We start from the raw sequence: 24,966 nt of genomic DNA on the forward strand, positions 1-24,966 counted from the left end.
CCCGGTGCTGCCTGCCGAGAAGGAAGAGCTCCAGGTCCTGGCTGCCCCAGCTCTCGATGCTTCTGGCGGCATGGCTTCCCCGCTGAAGTTAGAACAGGACGTCCAGGGCAAAGTCGATTCTTTTCGGGCCCGCATTGCCCAGGAGGCCGAGGATCTGGTGTCCACCTTCTTCCCTCAGAAGCTGTCAGAGCTGGATAGCCGGGTCCAGGAGCTCCGCCTGCAAGACCTGTCCAGAATCTGTTCGGTGCCAGCCCCTGTGCCCCCTGTTGTCCCGGAAACCGCAGGGGATGGGCCCAATCAGGAACCACCACCTCTGCAGACGCAGCCCTTGGTCAAGGTCCCAGCACTGCCCGGTGGCGAGGGCCAGCTTCTTCGGAGCAACCAGCATCTGGTGGAGCTGATCGAGCGGGTGAAACCCGAAATCGAGCTGCTGAGGGAGAAATGCAACACGGTGCGTATGTGGGTGCAGCTGCTCATCCCAAAGGTGGAGGACGGCAACAACTTCGGAGTGTCTATCCAGGAAGACACCGTGGACCAGCTGTGGACGGTGGAGAGCACAGCAGCCTCCTATCTCCGCCGCTTCTCCACCTACTACAACACCCGGGCCAAGCTGGTATCCAAGATCGTGAAGTACCCGCAGGTGGAAGATTATCGCCGCACCGTAGCCGAGGTGGACGAAAACGAGTACCTGAGTGTGCGCCAGATCCTGCTGCACCTGCGGAACCAGTATGCCACCTTGCATGACGTAATCCTCAAAAACATCGAGAAGATCAAGACCCCTCGGAGCATCAACACCGACAACCTGTACTGAGGACTTTCCTCCACCCGCGTTCCTTCAGGAGTTGGCTGAGCTATTTCAGGCAGCTAGGAGGCTGGTTATAATGTCTCTACAGGTGATGAAATGGCTGGAAATGTGCATGACCATTTAGCTAGAATTTCATACAGTTTATCCTCATGCTGAATTCTTTCGGTGTGGTTTTTATTTGGTTTTCCTTTTGGTGGGGGGAGAATGAGGACAAACCATCTGGTAGAATGTGGTAAGGCTCGCCAAGGAGAAAGCAGCTTTGCCATTTTAAAAAGCAGCTTTGACGGTGACTGTTGGCCAGAGTTTATTATGGCATAGATGACATTGAATGGTTTTAGAGGTTACTTAAAAAGTAAAGTTTAAAAGAAAGTTAAATGAAGCTTTTCCTAAGGTTCTGCTGTATGTTACTTTGTTCAAACCTCAAAAACGCACCTTTTACACCATCCTCTGTTTTTTTCTAGGAAAGGAGTTCAGTGGGATTTATTTAGGTCATTGTATACCTCTAATTTAGCAGATTAAAATAAAACTTGGTTATAACACTTTATAATGGCTTAAGCGTGCTTATCTGAAATTTAATTTTCGGGTGTATAAGGTTTCTCTCCTCTGTTGGATTTATATTTTTCGACTCTGAAATGCAAGAAAAATAAGCATATAAAGAGTAATGGGTTTTAATTCTACAAAAATGGATGTTAACTCCCTTCACAATGAAGAACAATCTATGATCATGGTTTCTTTGCACAATCTCCTACCATTTCTGTCTTCCACTTTTTCTTTTTTACAGTTTAGAATTTGCTCTGCAGATCCATTGATCTCATAAATGCATCTATTAAATCCATTCCAGTTTTACATTTTACATTTCTCTCCCTTCAGTTGATTCTCGTCTTTCCTCTTTTGTCTCAAGATATTTTTCTAATAGGTCTTCATTGGAGTTTTTCTCTCATTATTTGGGTCATTCTCTAGATCTTAAGACTCTAAAATGTGAATACAGGTTCTTTTTCCCTTGTCTGCTTTTTCTGACTCTCCGAGAGGCAACTGTTGTCTTCACCCCACCCTTCTTGGTGATAGCTGTGCTGCAGTCCCTTCTCCTCCATTTTCCTCCCAGGATTTCAGGCACAGACACAAATGTGCCCGGCATGAATCTCAAGCTACCAGGTCCAAGACTCAAACTGGGATTAGCCGTGGGGGAGTCCAGCGACATAACTGCTATGCCATCTGCTGGCCCTACACTATTGGTATTTTTAAAGTTCAGCATTTCCAGACTTCATTCACAGATAAGGTAAATTATTGCACCATGAATCATATTATGCATCCAAAAGAATTTCTTAGTTGTGATGGTTTTTCCATGGTGGTTTCTGTTTCTAATGTTACCATTTCTGATAATAAAGATACTTTAGCCAGCTAAGTGTCTTTATACAAAATACTTTATATTAGTATTACCTGAGGATATTAATTTCTCATCACCACCTCTGGAAGTTATGTAGTACAAATTTAGAAAAAGGTTAATAGGAGTGGATGCCTTTTCATACATAGTGAGATTATTCCTGGGCATAGTGACCGTTTCATCTCTCTCTCTCTCTCTCTGTCATTTTCCATTCAACTGTGCACTGGGAAGTCCCATTTTTTAAGACTCGTATACATATATAATGCATGATCTTAATCTTTTAATATATTTTATAGTAATATTGCATGTAATACAATTATTTCTTGGAACCAACAGATGGCATAGTGGTTAAGTTGCTAGACTCCCACATGGTCCACAATGGTTCAAGTCTTAGACATGGTGGCTTGAAAGTAATGCTGGGCAAATGTACATGCATGCCCAAAATTCCAAGAGGAGAAGGGGTTTCAGCATAGCCATTTCCACTGGGGGGATGATTTCTCTTTTTTCTTCTCTCTGAATCTCTCTGTCTCCCTCCTGGTGAGTACATGTGCCCTATGGCAGAAACCTAAAAATAAATGTAAAATAATAAAATTTCTCGAACATTGTGGGAATATTATAAGGGGTTAAATTAATTTTTGTGACAGAAGAGAATCCATTTCCCATTGAAATTTCCTTTGAAAATAATAAAAAAAATAAGACCCTCTGAAACTAAGTGACTATATGAGTCAGAAAGTCTAGTACTGATTTTTTAAAAGAGATTTTTTGCTATAGGGTGTGTGTGCTCACCATAGAGACAGAGAGGGAGGGAGAGAGAGAAAATGAGAAAACACCTCCTAGGGAGGATGGCCATGCCACAATCCCTTCTCCATTCCCTCAGAATTTTGGGCACACAGACACACGCACTGGGTATGAGTTTCCAGTGCTGGGTCCAGGACTTGAACCATTGTCCACCACATGGGAATTCACCTGAACCACTATGCCATCTCTGGCCCCTATTATTTTTAAATTTGCTACAGGGCACATGCATTTTCTGGAGAGATGGAGAGTGAGAGTGAGAGACAGAGTGAGAAAGCAAGCTGTCAGGTTCGGAACTCGAACTGCAGTCAGCCAGGTTGGAGTCCAGCACATTAACCACCACACTACCTGGTATCGATTTTTTGGCTCCCAGTCTGGTACCTGTTTTTATGTTTCATAACTGCATCAGTTTTTCCCTTACAGTATTTTTATAAGGATAGAACAAGATAATTCCTTGCAATGAAATTATTTCCAGATCTTCCTAAAGATAGGGTCATAACATGATTATTGTGTCTATTTTCTTTTCATTGATTCTTATAATCTCCCCACTCCCAATTTCCCCATTTAATAAGTGCAGTCACTTTCGAAGACTTTTTGTTCAGGAGCTTCTTCAGCAATGTGCTTCGATTGCCAAGGATGAAACCAGTATGAACCTTTATTGTACAGACTTGACTGAAAGCTACTGTAAAAATATTTCCTATGTAGCAGCAAGAATTGTTTAACATGTAAAGCAGAGATTTTTTTCTTTTTTTTTTTTTTTTAAAGAAATGTTTCGGAGTTTGAGCTCCAATTACTGGCAGGTTCCCCCCCTCTCCCCCCTAAGATGTGATACCTGGTAAGTTTTTCTGAGGTGGTGTCGATGTCTGTCCAGGAAGCATCTGATCTGTGGCATTTCTTCTGCATTTTCATTTTCCTGATCTATTTCACCTAAAGGAGTGAAAGGCATATATTGGGTTCTCAGAAAAGTCGTGATGCATTTTTGCATAGAAAAAAACAATGTTATAACTTTTCTGACAAACCAGTGTTTCTTTATGAGTAAGGTAAATTAATTTGAGACTTAAAATTATAGGAGGGACCAGCAGTTAGCGCAATAGCTATGTTGCTGAACTCCTATGTAGTTGACTGTGGTTCGAGTCCCAGACCCGGCGGCTTAAACTCATGCCTGGCGCATGTGCGTGTTTGTCCAAGATCCTGAGAGGAGAGTGGAGAAGAAGGGATTGCATTGTGGCTATCCCCCTTGGGGGCTGATTTCTCGCTTTCTGTCTCTCTGTCTCTCTCTGTCTTTCTGGCGAGCATATGCACCCTATAGCAAAAAACCTCTCCAAAAAAACCACAATTATATTTGAGTCAACATTTAAAAATTTTATCTATAGTCAGATATAGAAAATGTATCTTTCACTTGGGCCTGGCTTTACAAAAATGGGTATGAATATTTGTCCATTTTAACCTATGTGGGTCAGAAAAAAATGTAAACTTAGGTTTAGTAGAAACTGTAATTTGAAAGTAAATTTCTGAAAAATGTTAAAAAAGTAAAACAAGTTAACTCTTTTTTGATTTTCTGAAAAGCCTGAGTTTCAAATTTACCTTTAAAAAGGAACAGCAACAGAAGGGACCAGCATTTAGCCGGTCCAGCAGTTAGCAGTTAGCATAATGGCTATGTCGCTGGACTCCCATGTAGTCGACCACGGTTCGCGTCGTGGACCCGGTAGCTTAAAACTCACGCTGGGCGCGTGTGCGTGCGTGCCCAAGACCCCGAGAGGAGAATGGAGAAGGGATTGCAGCGTGGCCATCCCCCCGGGGGGTGATTTCTCTTTTTCTATCTCTTTGTCTCTCTCTGGCTGGCTGGCGAGTGCAAGCGCCCTATAGCAAAAACCTCTCCAAAAAAAACCAAAACAAACCAAAAAAAAAACCAAAAAAAAAAACAAAAAGAAACCCAACAGCAGCAAAGATACTATTTGATAGAAAGAGAGTTGTTTGTGTTTCACATTCTCCTACTCCTAAGAGTTCTCGTATTTTCCCTGTAAGGTATTATATCTTATTTCAGAAAAGGACCAGGAACCCTGCATCAGTTCATACCATCTGTCAGGCATTTCACTGCACATAGATGTGTAATAGACAATGTAAGGGAAGTCTGGCTTACTTTGCCAACCACATTAATTATCTTACTTTCAAATACCTGCTCCATAACATAACCATCACCTTTTGCTTGTTCCTTTTACTCTTAAACTGTCAAACCTGTGTCAAGGTGAAATAAATTGTATCTAATTCCAGGCCAGCTTTTTACTAAGAAAATATGCATGTCCTTTGTAGTTAAAGAGTTCTGGTGTTTGCATTTTTCTCTTTTCTAATGCCGTATCAAACTAAATTGGTGCTGTAATGCTTTTATAAAGTCTCTACTTTTTCAAAAATTAATCCCTCTGTGACTTCCCTTTCTTGCAAATGGTTGGAAGCTATTACAATAATAAGTCTACTTTAGGAATTGGTGTTAAAACATGGTATCCAATACAAATTATTTGCCTATTATTAGTACTAGAGTCTTAAAGCCCCCCCCTTTTTTAAATTCCTTTAAAAAAGACAGCCAAATCTAGAGAGAGGAGAGAGAGTTTTGTTTTTAAGTGATGGATTTAAAGACTCATTTTAGAAAAAAAAACTCATTTTGAAACTAAATGTTAGTTTTAAATTCTTATTCATAAGGGACACTAAAATTTAATTGTAAATTCTGAAATTAGTAGACTGGATTTTAGACTTGAATGAGATACTTTTCTTAAACCACATAAATGATGTAGAAGACTTCATTTTAGACTTCTTCATTAACTCTTGAGGTTAGTGTTTTTGTAAATTACTAAATTGTTCATAAATTCATATTTGGTTGTTAGAGTCAACTTTTTTCGTAGTCTTTATGGGGTTTACGTATTTTTATAAAATTCTAAAATGGTCTCTGTCATTAATAGATAATTATGTCAGCAGTTTAAAACACTTTTTAATTTCAAAATAACTATCTCAGTGCTCAGAAATCTGAAAAATATTAGTAAAAAAAAGAAAAGGCACCCATAGTCCACTAGAGGATGCATATGTGTGTTTATATCGTTGCAACATAGCATATGCATTGCAGAGGATAAGCATTTATATTTAAGTTCTTTCTAATATAATTTCTTTTGATTGGTAATTCCAGATTAAGATGCAATAGATAAACGCTCATTCATTCTGTTTTCCAAGGATTCTTTTTTTTTCTCCTTATTTTTAAAAATTAATTAGTTCACATTTATCACCTAATCATCATCACAGCATACAAAAAATGGTTTCCCATCCAGAATATACTGCATAGTGGCTTAATCTTGTATGTTATTGTCAATAATTTTCCATTTCTAGTTTCATTTATTTATTTATATTTACCCCTATGTCAGACCCTCTGCCCTTTCCTACCCTCTTCTCACACCATCTCTGGTGTCTATAGTAGTCTTCCATTCCTTTTCCCCCCACATTTTATTTATTTATTTATTTAATTATCTTTTTTTTTTTTTTTGGGAGAGGTTTTCGCTACAGGGCACGTGCGCTCGCCAGACAGACAGAGAGAGACATAGAGACAGAAAGCGAGAAATCACCCCCCAGAGGAGATGGTCACGCCGCAATCCCTTCTCCTCCATTCTCCTCTTGGGATCTTGGGCACGCACGCACACACGCCCAGCGTGAGTTTTAAGCCACCGGGTTCGGGACGCGAACCACGGTCGACTACATGGGAATCCAGCGACATAGCCATTACGCTAACTGCTGGTTCCCCCCCACATTTTATTGATCACACAGTTTCTTAAATAATCTAACTACTTTCGTTTTTTTTCTTTTTTTTGGAGAAATTTTTGCTATAGGGCGCATGCGCTCGCCAGACAGACACGCCAGACAGACAGAGATAGACATAGAGACAGAAAGTGAGAAATCAACCCCAGAGGGTATGGCCACACCACAATCCCTTCTCCTCCATTCTCTTCTCGGGATCTTGGGCACACACGCACATGCGCCCAGCGTGAGTTTAAGTCACCGAGTCTGGGACCCGAACCGCGGTCGACTATGTGGGAGTCCAGCGACATAGCCATTACGCTAACTGCAGGCCCCAATAACCTAACTACTTTCAATAGCAAGTTCAGCTGGTAATTTCAAGAAAAGCAGTTTTGAATTGGAAAGGAAATTTGCTTAAAACTTAAAGCCTGGAAACAGATTAATATTCTGTTCAAATAGTAGGTACATGAACCTATTGACAGCTCAAGACAGGACAAAAACTCTTAAAACCGGACAACAAATCCTAGAAGAAAAGCAGCAATATTTTAGTCAAAAGTCACAGAATGCTATTTCACCAGTTCAGTCTCATGTATTTAATCTATCTTCTGTTGTGGTTCAATCTTCTCGATTGAATTCTGGGATATAATATTCAACTCCAGACTTGTCCCTACAATTAAGTTGGCCATTTTCTTAGTTTTTGAACTCTCATTTCTGTGTGACTACATTTAATTTTCCTGACATAGCACTCCCTTGAGAACTTCTTGGAGATCTGGTCTGGTGCTGGTAAATTCTTTCAGGTTTTGTTTATCTGAGAATGTTCTTGTCTTTTCTTCCCATATTAAGGATACAGTATTGCCGGGTACAGTATTCTCGGCTGCAATTGCTTTTCCCTTAACACTTTGAATATATTTTCCCATTCTTTCCTTGCTTGCATTGTTTCTGATGAGAGGTCTGCTGTTAACCTGATGGGATATCCTTTGTAGGTGACTTGCCGTTTCTCTCTTGCCAATCTTAGTATCTTGTCTTTGTCTGTGGTTTTGGCCAGTCTGGCTATAATGTGACTTGGAGAAGATCTTGGGTTGATTCTCTTTGGGGTCATTTGTGTTTCTTGGGACTGGATCTTTGAGTGCCTCTCTAGGTTTGGAAAGTTTTCTCCCAGGATTTCATGGAATAGATTATCAATGCCCTTATGAGTCTCTTTGCCTTCTGGGATGCCAGTTATCTGGATGTTTGATGGTATCTAGTATTTCTCTTATATTACTCTCAAATTTTTGGGCAATTTTCTCAGTCTTCGTGGTAGATTTTTCTAGGCCAGAAATTTTCTCTTGTATGTCTGAGATTCTATTTTCTGTATGATCTAGTCTGCTTTTAATACTTTCAAGAGAGATTTTGACTTCCTATATTAAAATCACTAGTTCTCAGGAGCCATGAAGGTGTCTTCTGAGGCCTGCTCCCTTGCCTCTCTGCTGGAATTTGTGGGCTGGAGGCTGAATTATCAGTAGAAAATATTCATTTCTTTTTCCCTGAAATCACTAGTTTTCAGGAGCCATAAAGGTGTCTTCTGAGGCCTGCTCCCTTCTGTTCTTAAAAGATTCTTAAAACTCTGTTCCCTGATCTATGCCTGGGGAAGAGATTTTAATCGGAGTGGAAAACAGATCAAGAAGTGAAGAGGACACGTGCCTTTGTTGACTGTAGAAGATCTAGATATTTATTTTAAATTATTTTAATTAACATTAGTTACAATGTGACTTTTCCATTCATTAATACATTGTGTAGTGAACTATTAAACCAAGGTAATCAGTAAACCCAACATCTTAACCATTAATACTATGTACAGTAAATCGTTAATCGCATTCTCTCTACTGTAACTTATAACACTAGATTAGTGTGTTTTACACCACTGTCTGGTTTCTAATTAAACATTTTTCATATCACAATAATATAAATATTTTAAAGTACTCAGAGCAATTCTCCTTCAACATTCCCCCAGTGATGTCATTATGCCTATTCACCCTGCAACAGCTGCAAGTTATTCCAAACATCTGTGCTGAATCTTTATGCTGTCCAAGTTCATTTGAAATAAACTCCATCACTCCATTAATAGCTTCAGTAATTCCCTCTTACTTTTCTAACCAAGAGTTAGAAGTAAATCTAGCATAGCAAAGAATGAAGAATCCTGAAACTTGCTTCTCAAAACCGATTCTCCAGGGCCGTGAATGTAATACTTTATTTATCCTTCTGGATTTCTATATTTTAAAAGTAGAATCGTTCTTTTAAAGTATCAAAAAGTTCTTTTGTTAAATACATAAAAAATTCTCTTACACTTATTAGGCCTTTGACAAAAGACAAACATTCTGGGTAAGACCTTTTGTAAATTTTAAACAGTTTAATAAGCAGAGTACGTGTAGTGAACTCGCTGTATTCCTTACTGTCTGCATCTTGGATATTGGCGAGCATTCTTCTCCCTGCTGTTTGACTACATTTATGCTGTGTGAGAGGGACTGAATCGTTGAACCCTTACCTGTGTGTTGTACAGCTTACGCCAGTGCTTCTGCTAGACACGCATTCAGAACTGAAGAGCTACGGCAGATGCTGTGGGTGCTCTTTGGGAGGAGAAGTACTTAGCTTTGCTTATAATAATTCATAGAAGACATGAAAAGAGACCTGCTAGCCATTTCTGGGAGCTTGTTAAGCTGGGCATTAAAATTTTCAATGCATTTAAATTCCACGTTTTTCTGTAAGAAGTCTGAAGACTAAACGGTATGATAGGAAAAATAAAATATTACTTATGAATGTAATTTCTGTTCATACTTTAAAAAAATTATTTCTTGAGAGAGAGAGAGAGGGAGGGGAAAGAAAGAAAGAAAAAAAAGAAAAGAAAAAAAAGAAAAAAAAAAAAGAGCCGGGCACCTCCAGAGGGCCCTCCACCACCCTCAGCCAGCCCAGATCATGGGCACACTGCAGGCCTCTGGCGTGTTCAGTGAGGTTCTGAAATGTGAACCCAGGACCTTTCCCATGTGGGTCACTGCTGTACCACGACCTGGTCCTGTTTATACTTAGAGAGAAGATTGTTGACAACACATGAAGCCAGAATAGCTTGATGAAAGCAAGAAAATAGTTGTCTTCTATGAAAAGTATCTTCTTAATGTTATAGTATGCGCTAATTGTTTTTAAGTTTATATATGGAGACATAAATTTATGCATTAGCTCAGACATAATCTGTAAAAGCTTTGTGCAAAAGTATTATTTTCAGCTATACGAGAAAATTTTAAAATTTGACATTTGAAGGGCCAGCAGGTGGTGTGGTGGTTAAAACTCTGGACTACCACATGGCTGATCGCAGTTCGAGCCCTAGACCTGGAGGCTTGAAATCCCCTGGGTGGGCGTGTCCAAGCCCAAAATCCCATAGGAGAATAAGGAAGAAGGGATTGTGGTTGGCCATCCCCCACCCCGGGGGGTGGGGGTGGTGATCTCCCACTTTCCCTCTCTATGTCTCTGACAAGCACATGTGCCCTGTGGCAAAAATAAAATAAAATAGACATTTGAAATAGAAAATTAAAGAAGACTATTTAAAAACTGAAAAATGAAAACTAATCAAAGCAGAGGTTGTGGGAATTAGCTAAGAGAAACATTATATTGCTCATTTTTATTTCAGTTCTTTTATTCTTACCTCCAGAATCATTAACACATATTCAAGAAGATTGAATATAAAAGCTCTGCTGGAAAATAAATTGTAAATTTTTAGTAGTACTTTATTGTTTCACAGTTGTTCTATGTTTGATCGCTTGAGCTAATTTGAATATTTTAAGCATGTGTTTATGCAAAAGACCTATTGGTGTTCTTTTTATGAATGAATTAATGCCAGGATATAATTATTCCTTTCTTATGCCATATAGTCTCTTTAAAACTTCATTAATTTCTAGAGTAACAGATTTACTCTAGAAATTAATTGTGAAATTTTTAGCTATATTGTCAGATTAATGGCCGATGGTACTTATATTCTTAGATATGGCTACTTGATCCCAGTTATTTAAAGAAGCAGTATTATTTCATTAAGTCATCGACTCGTACTGGTCCACTGAGTAATAATGTCCTGAGGATCTACTGGTCTGTTCTCATATTTAAGCGCATATGAAACTTTCTGTACACGCTCTTGGACTCATGATTAGCATTAATGCGTGTAGTAACCTGTTTGAGAGACAGTCTGTGAATGTCAGCACTCACACCGTGTAATAAGTCCAAAGAGCATATATATAGCCATATTTTCCCATAGAAGGTTTAGCTCGTCTTAAGAGCAGAGATTCAAAGCTTAAAGTCCCCCCCACACACAAAAAAAAAACAAACCCTCTAGCATAAGGAGCATTACCTTTTGTTCTGCCACAAGGCCACGCAAAAGAAACGGCCTCCAAATGTAGGAGCCGAAAGGCTAAAGAATAAGGCAGATTTATCCAGCTTGGCAGCAGCAGGAGTTGTGAGAGAATTTACAGAAGCAAGCCCTGGCGGCAGCAGGCCAGGAAGCTCTCTGCACGAGACAGGCAACTCACTGCCCTTCTAGGCAAGGCTCTCTGATTTGTGCAGATTGTAGGTTACAGTGGGTCCCAGGGGGCTTTGTGTCATAACTGATGGTTGAGAACGCACAGCTCCAAAGCACAGATTAAGATCTGCGTTTACCAGCCTGGGATCCAGGAACAAGTCTGACCAGTACTGACTTGTAGCCCAGCTTAATAAAATAAAATAGACATTTGAAATAGAAAATTAAAGAAGACTATTTAAAAACTGAAAAATGAAAACTAATCAAAGCAGAGGTTGTGGGAATTAGCTAAGAGAAACATTATATTGCTCATTTTTATTTCAGTTCTTTTATTCTTACCTCCAGAATCATTAACACATATTCAAGAAGATTGAATATAAAAGCTCTGCTGGAAAATAAATTGTAAATTTTTAGTAGTACTTTATTGTTTCACAGTTGTTCTATGTTTGATCGCTTGAGCTAATTTGAATATTTTAAGCATGTGTTTATGCAAAAGACCTATTGGTGTTCTTTTTATGAATGAATTAATGCCAGGATATAATTATTCCTTTCTTATGCCATATAGTCTCTTTAAAACTTCATTAATTTCTAGAGTAACAGATTTACTCTAGAAATTAATTGTGAAATTTTTAGCTATATTGTCAGATTAATGGCCGATGGTACTTATATTCTTAGATATGGCTACTTGTTCCCAGTTATTTAAAGAAGCAGTATTATTTCATTAAGTCATCGACTCGTACTGGTCCACTGAGTAATAATGTCCTGAGGATCTACTGGTCTGTTCTCATATTTAAGCGCATATGAAACTTTCTGTACACGCTCTTGGACTCATGATTAGCATTAATGCGTGTAGTAACCTGTTTGAGAGACAGTCTGTGAATGTCAGCACTCACACCGTGTAATAAGTCCAAAGAGCATATATATAGCCATATTTTCCCATAGAAGGTTTAGCTCGTCTTAAGAGCAGAGATTCAAAGCTTAAAGTCCCCCCCACACACAAAAAAAAAACAAACCCTCTAGCATAAGGAGCATTACCTTTTGTTCTGCCACAAGGCCACGCAAAAGAAACGGCCTCCAAATGTAGGAGCCGAAAGGCTAAAGAATAAGGCAGATTTATCCAGCTTGGCAGCAGCAGGAGTTGTGAGAGAATTTACAGAAGCAAGCCCTGGCGGCAGCAGGCCAGGAAGCTCTCTGCACGAGACAGGCAACTCACTGCCCTTCTAGGCAAGGCTCTCTGATTTGTGCAGATTGTAGGTTACAGTGGGTCCCAGGGGGCTTTGTGTCATAACTGATGGTTGAGAACGCACAGCTCCAAAGCACAGATTAAGATCTGCGTTTACCAGCCTGGGATCCAGGAACAAGTCTGACCAGTACTGACTTGTAGCCCAGCTTAGTGAGACAAGACAGCGGTAGGATGGTGGGTTAGCATACAAGATGGAGTCACTGTGGCTTCATTCACTTTCATGTAATATCTTGCTCAGAGGCCCCTTTCCCCATCTGTTGCGTCCTCACTCTTCTGTGTGACCTGGCAGTCCAGTGCAGGTCTCAGCATATCTTACTTCTAGGCCGTCACCGTTCATCAGGTATTCATATCAGCACTTGCATAGGTCTCACACCAGAGGGTGAACTCCAGCTTAGATTCCTCTCACCTTGTAGGTTTCCATAGGTAAGTGTTTGGGAGTATTCAAATGATGGCTGTGTTTCTTAGAAGCATCTGTTTAACAGCTAGGTAGGCTCTAATGATGAGAGTACATGATTTCTGATTAGTGTCATTTCTGCCCATTGTACTCCTCAAATTAATATTTTTGATAAGAGCATATTTCCTAATTGAGATCTCTAAACTTTCTCCTTTTCTCCTGTCTTATGCGTGTGTGTATTTGCCATTTTCCAGTTAAGGAAGTTTGTAAAAACATGAATTTGCCTAGACATAATAACTTAAGCATTTTAAACTGAAGGTACTTCACATTCATTGCCTTAAGAACCCCTTCAACAATGAGAAAAAAAGATTTGCTCGTTCATTTATTAACAGCAACAAAGTTTTAATGGGCTTATGTTACTTGCCCAATACTCTAGGGCTACAAAAATGTCAAACTTTTTAACCTCTTAGAAGTCATCTTTGTAGACCACCCCTAAATACTTTTTATTCCTAGTGTATTTCATCATATTTTGAGTACAGATTGGTAGTGATATTTTTTGGCAGAATTTGAGATGTGTTGGGAAAAGAGTGCATTTAATTGTGGGTAAAATGATAAAAGCTGAAAGAGTTTTCCTAAGGCCATGAGTGAGTAGCAGCCATGATGATGGTATAGTAGCAAATCGGGTTGGTCCTAAGTCATTTTTATTAAATCACGTCTGGGATGTTAGAAAATAGCAATGCGAATTGAAATTGTTCATTAATTGGGAGGATCAACTATTCCTTATAAATTGCCGACTTACTGTAAATAAATCTAACCACTCCAAGCATATTATAGCTATAAGTGAATTTTTTTTCAAGGTTTTTGCCATAGTGCATATATGCTCTCTAGAGAGAGATAGAGACATTGAGGGGAAAAGTGAGAAATCACCCTCCAGGGGGGATAGCCGTGCTGCGGTCTCTTCTCCTCCATTCTCTTACTGGGATTTTGGGCACATGTGCATGCACTTGGTGTGATTTGTAAGCCATCAGGTCCAGGATTCAAACTGTGGTTAGCCATGTGGGAGTCCAGTGTCTTTACCACGATGCCACTGTGGCCCCATAAGGGAATCTTTTGCTTTAAAGTAAATAAAGTAGTTACAGCATGAAAGTCATTTGTCTATAAGATATGAAACAATTTTGAGTGAGGTCATATTTTTTCACCAAAAGAGCCCTTTATGTAAAAATAGGTATTGAGTATCTTTTGTCTAAGAAGGTAAATTGAGAACTGAAAGGTTGAGACTCCCTCTAAAGCAATAATCCTTCACCATTTTTTATCATGAACTCCTCTATCTCCCAAGAAAAATACATGTACATATTTTAACAGAGTGTTCCCTACCATTTCAGGAGGCCCATAGCTACTATCATTATCGATCTTACCCTGAAGAAATACAGCCCCAAAGATAGAGACATGTAAGCACAAACTATAATATGTTAATTGGTCCCAGGCTCAAACCAAGGACCTACCCCATGTGGCTCCAGCCACACCACTGCTGTGCCACCCCCTGTGCCCCGTCCTCACTTCAGATGGAACCTTTACCTGTGCATGATTTTGTGACATCATGCCCTGGTCGTTTGGAAGAGACAGGTTTGCTGAGGTATGCAGATCTCCCCAATATTAACATATTTCATTATATAATATCAAAAAACCACAGTCATGACTGTCTCCACCAGTCACATCAAGAAAAACATGCCCATGGTAATGGATGGATACAAGGTCTCCAACGTTCTGATTCTCACCCCAAATTTCAAATTCTGTCATTTGAAAGACTTATCATCTAGGTGTTTTTTTGTTGTCATTGTTGTTAGACACGCTTACTTCATTCATTTTCAAGACCATGCTTAACAGATGCCCCTCCCTGAATAACAAAAGTTTGAGTCATGTTCAAGTATAGTAAAAGTGGTAATCCATAAAAAATGGCGGGGAGTTCAGCTTTGAATTCAGTCACACAAGTGCTTTTTCTTGCGATAACCATCACGCTTCAGTGTGCATCTTACCTGTTTTTCGTGTATTTGCCATTTCATCACAGAGAATATAAATCATTTCCACTGCTTTACCAAAGGAGTATATTTAAAATTTCTTTTTAAAAATTTTTGTTTAAAGTTTGTTGTTGTTTGTTTTAATTTGCTATAAGGTGTGTACACTCACTGGAGAGAAATACCCACAAGGAGACAGAGAGAAAGTAAGAAAGCACTCCTCATGGGGGATGGGCATGCCACAATGCCTTCTCTTCCATCTCTTCTCCTCTTGGGCTTTTAACCTCGCCCTGAGATTAGAAGTTATTGGAATATTTTAAATGTAAATTTTTTTTCCAGGTTTTTACCATAGGGCAAGTGTACTTGCTGGAGAGAGACAGAAAGAGGGGAAACATGAGAACTCAGCCCCCAAGCAGGATGGCTACGCCACAATCCCTTTTCAATCCCCTCTCAGGGTTGTGAGCATGATGCAAAATCATGTTTTTCAAGTTGCCAGGTCCAGGATTGAACCACAGAGTTGGCCATGTGCCATCCAGCACCTAAATGGTCATACCACCTGCTAGTGCCAAGGGCGATTGTTTTTAAAGTTTATTTCATCTTCTTCCCATGAGCAAGGAAAAAAGATAGAGACAGACAATAATCTCACAGTCGTGATGCACAATTCCCCTCCAGCCTCAGCCCCAGATTACCGGCACACACATGCCCTGGTATCCTCAGGGACGGCTCCGCATGTGAACCTAGATCCCTCTCATGGGTGAGCCTGGCAACAGATCCCATTTTATCATCATGCCACTGCCACTGTCTTCCCCTCACATAGGGTTTGTTTTGTTTTGTTGGTTTGTTTGTTTTTAAGCTTATTTCTCCCATTGGAAGGGAGATGACATAGATAAAGAGACAGATACCCCAAAGAGGTCTTAGAGCTGAGATCTACCTCAGCTTCAGCCACCCTGGATCATGGGCATGTGTGCAAGCACCCAGTGTGCTCATGGTGGTCCTGGGATATGAACTCAGGACCTTTCCTGTGTGGGTCCAGTTGCGTTAACATAGTGTCACCACATGTCCCTGGCAAACCATTATATAGACAGTAGATGGTGATGGCTTGGACTGGTGGTCAGATTCTGGATATATCTGGAAAGTAGAATCAGTACGTATCACTGGAGAACTAGATGTAGATACGAGAAGAATACTTCCAGGTCTTTGGCCTGAGTGCCTGAGACGGGTGGGAAGCACTGGGGAGAAGCACACGTGAGGGAAGTAGCAGGAGCCGAGTCGGAGAAATCTCAGCCTCGAGGCCCCTGAGGAGGTATCTGGAATAGGTAGGTGAGTCGAGGAATCGAGTTCAAGGGAATGAGGGAGCTAGAAATGTCAATGTGGAAATCATCGGCATATTGATAATATTCAAACCCTGAGACTAGGTGAGAGGTTACGCAAGGGACTCGTGTGAACTTAAGGTCAGGAGTAAGAAAGGGCATATTTAATGTTGGGGATAAGAAAAAGGAGGAATTCAAGATCATGCCAGATTTCTGAGTAGAAATTGATGAAGGTAACTAAAATGGGAAGCCCAGGGGAGGTAATTTAGAGTTTAAGGACCTATAGAATGTTCCAGTGAGAGAGATTAAGGAAGCAGTTGTAAATATGCCATCTGGATGAAAGTGTGAGAGGCTTGCGCAAAAATATAAGTCCCGAGACTGGATAAGATGCCAAGGGAAGATACAGATTGACAAAAGATTGGTCCCAAAGAAACAGCAGCATTTAATATGGGATGTGGGTGGAAGAGAAGGCAGGAACAAAATATTGGGAAAAAATGAGAACTAAGAGTTTGGGGAGGGAAATCGCAAGGATCAAATGCTGCCGGGAGAGAGCAGGGTGAGGACTAGAGAAAGCAGGTGAGTTGGACGATTCAGATGTGGTATTCTGAAGACAGTTTCAGGATGGTGGCAATACTTTTCCTTACATTGGGGATCAAAAGGGTGACATGGGTTGTGGCTCCTTCTGTTACATTTTGCTTACTTAAATAAAGCATACCATGAGAGGCCAGCAGGTGGTGTAGTGGTTAAGGCTCTGGATTCCCACATGGTGGACTACAGTTTGAGTCCTGGACCTGGCGACTTGCTGTCTCAATTTCCCTCTCTTTTTCTTTCTGGTGAGTGCATGTGTCCTATAACAAATTAAATATAACAACAATAATAATAATAATAATAAAATTAAATAATTAAAAAAATAGTAACACCATGATTGGGGCCAGCAGGTGTTTGTGATAGCTGGATTCTCACATGACTGACTGGTTCAATTTCTGGACCTGGTGGCTTAAAAATCATACTGTGTGTGTGTGTGTGTGTGTGTGTGAGCACACATGCACGTGCATGCATGTCTCAAATCTAGAGAAGAGAATGGAGTAGAAGGGATTGTTTTTTAAAATCACTCCTGGGGGGTGTGATTTCTCACTTTTCCTCTCACTGTCTGTCTCTCTTTCGCTCCTTGGTGAGAACACACACCCTATGACAAAAACCTAAAAGAAAAAAGTAAAAATGAAATCCCCTCAATTAAAATGAATGATTTTTTGGAAGTTTTTGGGTCAGATGTTAAGCAGCATTATCTCACACGTTTGTGTGAGAAAGGATTTTAATACTGTGTCTCTCATGGTTCTTAGTTGTAAACGACAGATCTTTAGTTAAACAGACACTTAACTGGCTTGTTAAGCAGGAAAGGAATTTATTGGAGGGCTTATGCTCACAGACTTCTTGGAAGGCTGGAAAATTGGGCTCTGAACACTGGTGGAAACCAAAGGAGGCAACACAGCAAAGATTAGCCATGGTCTTGCTCAGAGATTGGGGTCAGAACAACCCACAACTAGACACCCTCACAGCTGCTAACCCTAGTGACAGTGGAATTCTCTGCTAAAGAATCTAAATCTCTCTGTCTTCTGATTCACTAATAGCCAAATCTTTGAATTTTAAGGGAATATCCAGTTGTCTAAATTTAGGTCCCATGTCTGTCCCCTGGTTGCTGGGAGAAAAATTATGTCTCTCCTTTTCAGTCTTCTGTGAGTGAAGGTATATTTGCCATAAAAACCCACTCAGTGGTAATGTGTACAAGATAATGTATTCAAATGCTGGATAGCCCAAACTGACAGCTAGTGTAGTAAAAACCAAGTGTCAGATCTTCAAGATTTGGGAAAATTAATTTGAAATCCATGTGACCAAAACAAAAATTATTAAGTAAACTCAGAAATGTAACCCAAGGCTCACTTTACCAATTTTAAATATCGAGAGTATCAGCTTTGAAACTTGGCTTTGATCTCTCCTACTTCATATATTATATACAGACCCAAATAGCCTCCGTTCTCCCCAGAAACATCCCTGGCCCCCATTACAATTCATGATGGCAGCCTGGTCACACCGCAGGAAGCAGATGGAAGCAGCACGGCTGAAACTATTGACGCAGTGGGAGCACGTTCCTAGGGATGAGCTGGGTGGCAGCTCGACCTGCAGGGGTGTTAGGAGTAGCCATGGCCCTTTGGAGAGGGAAAAACAGGCAGGAGAGCAGCATGGGATGCGGCTGGGAGAAAAGTGCCACAGGCCACAGCAGAAGCTAACTGGGGGCAGGGCTAGGCCAGGGATTAGGAGGGAGTAGGACACAGTGGTGGACGAGGGGAGCAGAGAGAGGCATGCACTGTAAAGAGTGGCTGCCTTGGGAACCAGCAGTTGGCGTAATGGCTATGTCGCTGGATTCCCACGTAGTTGACTGCGGTTCGCATCCCGGACCCAGTGGTTTAGAACTCACACCGGGTGCGTGTGCGTGCGTGCCCAAGATCCCGAGAGGATAATGGAGGAGGAGAAGGTATTGCGGCGTGACCATCCCCCCTGGGGGGTGATTTCTCGCTTTCTGTCTCTATGTCTCTCTCTGTCTGTCTGACGAGCGCACGCGCCCTATAGCGAAAAACCTCTCAAAAACAAACAAAAAAAAGAGTGGCTGCCCAAATTCTTCAAGTAACTAGGCCTTTGCTTGCTTGCTTTCTCTCTCTCTCTCTTTTTCTTTTTGGATTTAATTTGATATCAGAGGGTACTTTTCTGCCAGTGCACCACTATTAAGCCTCCACAGAGAAAAAGATCCCTTATCTATGTAACGCAAATAAAATTGGCCTTTGTTGCTTACCTTTTTAAAGGCTGATTTTTGGCATAGCGACACACCGAAGGAAACACAAATGTATCACCTCGAGAACTTGGTAAGTAATGTAGGCCTATGAGGAGGTCGCTTGGTGATACTCCAAAAGCAGTATTAAGCCAAACCACAGATAGCAAAATGTTCTAATGTTTTCATCTTTCCCGACTGCTTTCCCTCCCTCCCCCCTACCCACCGAAGAGTCACTATCCCAGGTGACATAAGGCTTTGGGCTCTCACATGGTCGACTGTGGTTCGAGTCCCAGACTTGGTGGCTTGGAAATCATGCCTGGTGCCTGTACGTGCTTGTGTCAAATTCTGAGAGGACAATGGAGAAGGGAGTGCTGTGTGGCCATCCCTGGGTGGTGACTTCTCATTTCCTTCTCTCTCTCTCTGTCTCTCTCCAGTAAGCACACTTATGGCAAAAACCTAAATAAGAGGGAAAAAAAGTAAATCAGCTAGCTTCTTCCAGCTCTTCTCTCCAGCAGTTTTCCTTACCCCTACCAAACACACAATCATTAGCCCTTAGGAAAAAAATCTCCTTAGAGAAGGCACAGGGTTGGGACTAGCAAGTGGCGTGGTAAATAAGGGAGCTGGACTTCCACCTGGCTGACCATGGTTTGAGTCCCAGACCTGGCAGCTTGCTCTCTCACTTTCTCTCACTCTCTCCCTGTCCCTCTCTGGTCAAAGGAAAATAAAGTTAAATAAAATAATATTTAAAAAAATAAAGAAAGAAAAAAAGAAAGAAGGCATGGGGTTTTGGGGCAACCTGTGTGGTGGGGAGGCAGCTAGATCCCACATGGCTGACTGCGTGGTTCCGATGGTAGACCAGGTGTCTTGAGAAACATTAAAAATGCATGTGCATGTGAGCCCAAGATCCTGAAAGGAGGGTACAATGAAGAGAAGGGATTGTAATTTGACCATGCCCCATGAAGGGTGCTTCCCCCCTCTCCCCCCGCCTCTCTCTCTCTCTCTCTGGCAAATGCACACATATTCTGGCAAAGTTTAAAAAATTGAAAAAAAATACTTTAAAAAGACATAGGAATAGGGTGGAGGCTTTGAATACTGTGTTTTCCCCATCAGCTTTTAAATGAACAGAAATAAAATGTGGTTGAATTCGTAGATAGTTTTGTGACATTTGGCTCTAGCGTTTATGAAAAGGAGCCAGAGATCATGATGAAAGAAACCACATCAGTGGGGACCGAATGATGAAGAGCTGTCACTTCTAGGCTCAAGAGTCTGAAGCAGTCGGGAGTGCCTGGCCCTCTGTTACTCAGCAGTGGAACAGTGGAACAGGTCTAGACTGTGAGGGGGATGGGAATAAACCTAGACAACAGATCTTGATTTCCTGCATCGGCGTCCATGTGGGTACTTCCTGTTGCATTTCCTCAAGGACTTTCCTCACCCCAAACTTTTCAGTGCATTGAAAGAAAAAAATCATCAGACACTTAGTATGTATCTTCTATATGCCAGTCATTGTTCCTCATGCTTTAACATATTAACTTGTGTAATCTTTATAATCTATGCAGTAGGCAGGTACGTGGGGACTTCAAAAAAATCATGGAGAAATTGAACTAATATTTTGGTGCAGGAAAAATGTGGAAATCGTTTAACATTTTGAAGACCCCCTGGTATCGTTACTCTTCCTGTTTAACTGGTGAGAAGATGAGGGCACAAAGAGATTAAAAACTTTCTTGGGATCCTACAGCTAGAATTTAGGTGGTAGAGGAAGAATTCAAACCCAGGCAGTCTAGCTCCAGAGTTGATGGTTTGTTTGTTTGTTTGTTTGTTTTTAAATTTCTTTCTCTTGTGAGAGTGACAGACAGACAGACAGACACACATGCACAGACACATTCGCACAGGCTTGCAGAAAGAAAAAGAGAGACAGACACCCCCAACCGAGTCCCACGCTGTTTCCCTGATCTCCTTCCCAGCCAGTTAGGATCATGGGTGCATATGCCCGTTGTATACAGGGTGACCAGGGAACTAGCCCCTGATCTTCCCTATGGATTCAGTGTGGCTTGAGCAGCACGTTACTACTGCATCACCGAGCTGCCCCCAGAGTCCATGGTCTTAATTGCTGTCTATGTTGCGCTGGCCAGTGCTTGTGAAAAGCAGAGCCCTGCATCACCTCAGTTACTTGTTAAAAGTGCAGAATTTTAATCCACCTCAGATTTTTCCATGTCATGACTATTTTTTTTTTCTCAGAGGGTAGGGAAACTCAATATTTATATTATAAAATCTTACAGGTGATTTTAAAATCTATCCTTTGTTAAGAACTTCTGCTGTAGGGGCCAACGGGTAGTGTGGTGGTTCAGGTGCTGGACTCCCATATTACCAACCATGGTTCAAGTCCCAGACCTAGCATCTTGAAAATTACACTGGGCCTGTGTGCATGTGTGCCCAAAATCCCCAGAGGAGACTGGAGGAGACGAAACTCCTCCTCATGGTCATCTCCTCCCCCAACCCCCGTGGTTGATTTCTCACTTTCCCTGTTTTAGAAGCACCTAATACTGTCGTGTGTTCACTAGATTAAATGCTTTCTAAAAGATCCCTAATTAGTACAGAACTTAAAATTAATACTGTTATACTTCAGTTTGTCTTTTAAGCCATGGCTACCCAAAATTTAGATGAAGCCCTTTTTAGAATAGTACTTGACCAAGCAATGAAAATTTTAATTTGTTGGGACTAGCAGGTGGTGTAGTGGTTAAGGTGCTGGACTCCCATATGGCTGACCACGTCAGGCTATTAATGTCTGGTTCAAGTCCCAGACTTCGCATCTTAAAAATCACACCAGGCATGAGTGTGTGCCCAAAATCCCAATAGGAGAATGGAAGAGAGGAGATTGAGGTACAGCCATTCCCCTTGGGGATAATTTCTCGTGCCCCTTCTTTTTGTCTCTCTTTCTCTCCAGGGTGCATGTGCCCTATGGCAAAAAATCTTAAATAAAAATAGTTTTCATTTATTTTGTACAGTAACATATCTCATGTATGTTATTTATTTTACTTTTGTAGAGGTTTTTGCCTTAGGGTAAGTACATTTGGCGGGGAGAGAGAGAGACAGAGACAGTGAGAGGGAAAGTGAGAAATCACCCTCTAGAGGGGATGGCTATGTTGTAACTCCTTCTCCTCCATTCTCCTAGGAGTTTGGACACACACGCACTGGCGCCTGGTGTGAGTTTCAAGCCACAGGGTCTGGGACTCAAACCATGGCCAACCATGTGAGAATCTAGCACTGTAAATACTATGCTGTCTGCTGGCCCCAAAATATGCAGTTTAAAACTGAATGGAGGAGCCAGCAGATGGCATAATGGTTACATTGTTGGACGCCCATGTAGTCGATCACGGTTTGAGTCCCAGACCCAGCAGCTTGAAACTCATGCCAGGCTCATATGCATGCATGCATAAGATCCTGAGAGGAGAATGGAGCAGAAGGGATTGTGGTGTGGCCATCCCCCTGGGAGGTGATTTCTCGCTTTCTGTTTCTCTGTCTCTCTTGTCTTTCTGATGAGTGTACATGCCCGATAGCAAAAAATCTCTTTAAAAAACACAAACAAAAACAACTGCATGGAAACCAAGAACTTGCTGTTTTGTTTATGGTGAGAACTGGAAACCGTACTAGTTGTTTGTGGGAGGCTGCGCACCAGCGAGTCTGCTGAGGCCATTTTATGAGTCTTATACTATCGCCATTTTAAAGAAACCTTTAATTTTCGATTTCTCAGCGAGCAAACAATTACACAACGCCAAAGGCCATAATTGACTCCCCTTCAAAAACCTCACCTTCAAAACTATACTCTGATTGACCACTTCCCATAGCAAATCAGTGAGCTTAGAATCCCTCAGATTTGCATATCCGGCACCTCATGATTGGTCCACAAAGCAACCAATCATAACCCACCTTTTACAATCCTTCATTCAACCAGTCACCGCCCACCAACATGTATATAACCACGATCCCTGGCCCACAATCGCCAGACAACCCTGAAGACCTTGAAGAGTTGTGACACCGCGTTGTCTCCAGACGACTCTGAAGAGTTGTAACACAGGAACCAGCAGTTAGCGTAATGGCTATGTCGCTGGACTCCCACGTAGTTGACCGCGGTTCACGTCCTGGACCCGGTGGCTTAAAACTCACGCCGGGCGCGTGTGCGTGCGTGCCCAAGATCCCGAGAGGAGACTGGAGGAGAAGGGATTGTGGCATGACCATCCCCCCTGGGGGGTGATTTCTCGCTTTCTGTCTCTATGTCTCTGTCTGTCTGGCGAGCGCACATGCCCTATAGTGAAAACCTCTCCCCCCCAAAAAAGAAGTTGTAACACTACATCGTCCCGGGAGGACCCTGAAGAGTTGTAACACTGCGTCATCTCCGCGCTGCTCGTCCCGTCTCTTACTCCTTCCCTCAGGAAACCTGTTCGACTGTCCTGCGGGTCGGGACAGTGGAAATAGGCCCTGTGTAATGTGAAGAGAGAACGCTTCTAGATGGTAGGACAGGCCTGTACAGTGTCCTATTCCCTCCTTTACCAAGACGCAGCTGCCGTTAAAATCAGCCTCCCATGGAGCAAGTGTTCAGTTTGGCTGTTTTGCTAAAACAACCATTTAGAAAATTTGTCCTCTAAGACAGGTAAATCACATTATTGCGGATTATGGTTAAAGTTTTACAGGCATTAAAATAAATTTATATGTTTTCTTTTTCACACTGCCGTTTGCCTTGTCAAAACGAATCTTTCCGAAAATGGACTTCAGGGACGTTTTATAGTCTTCCCTATTTCTCTGTGTATGACCAAGATCAAAATTACCTTGGAAAGAAAAGGATCAAGATCTGTAGTGAAGGCTAGGGGAATATCCATACGCTAAGGACCATACAAGGAGAGAGAACTTTAGCAATAAAAATTGAGCGGGAACCCCTGAAGAAGGTCGTAGAAACATTAATATGAGTCAGCTGAAATATCTCCCTGCGTCCCCTTCCCACCCCACCGTGCTCCTACACACCCATGCAGCATTTGAGACTGGTTTAGGTCTCTGCCTGGAATTTAAAAACTTATTTTTTGTGTCTAGCCAACCTCCCACCTCCACCCCCTGGCCTTTCTTCTACAAAAAGTAAAATAACTCTCTTAGCTACCCACTTGTAGCTTTTTCCTTGAAGTGTTTCCTAATACTTACTCTTTTTCTCAGAAAACTTGCTGGCTCCTTTTGCTGTAGCTGATCCTCCTTCCTGCCCCCCTGTGGTTCACTTTGGGAGCATATCTGTAGGATGCAGTTTTATCTTCAGGAAACTCACTGTCTGCCAGTAGTCCAGAATAAAGTGAACGTTTTAAGATGAAACATCTTGTAAACATTATGTCTGACAAATTCTCAAATGATTAAACTCCTTATACATCTAGTGTTTGGTCTTTTTCCACAACGGGACATTTTTTTTTGATTGCCATGCTGTTGACACTTACCAAATGATCATTTATAACAAGTTTCAGGGCTCCTAACTTATTTCCCTAAATCACACACTGTTTAGTCTTCGAAAAAGTTGAGACCAGCAGTTGGCGTAATGGCTATGTCGCTGGACTCGCATGTAGTTGACTGCGGTTCCAGTCCTGGACCTTGTGGCTTAAAATTATGCTGTGCATATGTGCCTGTGTGCCCAAGATCCGGAGAGGAGAATGGAGAAGGGATTGTGGAGTGGCCAGCCCCCCTGGGGGGTGATTTCTTGTTTTCTGTCTCTCTCTGGTGAGTACACTTGCCCTATAGCAAAAATCTCTCAAAAAAAAAAAAAACAAAAAAAACTCAAAAACCTATGGTAGCTGACAGTCTTGAATTTTCATTAGCTTAGGTTACTGAATGAAGTAATAATGAAGGGTCGAAGGCTTCCTGGTCTCATCCCTGTC

General features: G+C 41.5%; 2 protein-coding genes across 2 annotated transcripts in view; both read left to right on the forward strand.

Annotated features, from left to right (window-relative positions):
- ATF6 (activating transcription factor 6) overlaps positions 1 to 24,966 on the forward strand; it is a 255,241-nt gene that overhangs the window by 161,028 nt on the left and 69,247 nt on the right. The gene's annotated exons all lie outside the window — the stretch shown is intronic.
- LOC102501887 (proteasome activator complex subunit 3) lies at positions 22 to 1,349 on the forward strand. Its single transcript, XM_006142233.2, has one exon. The coding sequence runs from the start codon at positions 71 to 73 to the stop codon at positions 809 to 811; it is 741 nt and encodes a 246-aa protein (XP_006142295.1). The 5' UTR covers positions 22 to 70; the 3' UTR covers positions 812 to 1,349.

Source organism: Tupaia chinensis, unplaced genomic scaffold (assembly GCF_000334495.1).
Source record: "Tupaia chinensis unplaced genomic scaffold, TupChi_1.0 Scaffold000070_1, whole genome shotgun sequence".
In the NCBI taxonomy this organism is placed as follows: domain Eukaryota; kingdom Metazoa; phylum Chordata; class Mammalia; order Scandentia; family Tupaiidae; genus Tupaia; species Tupaia belangeri.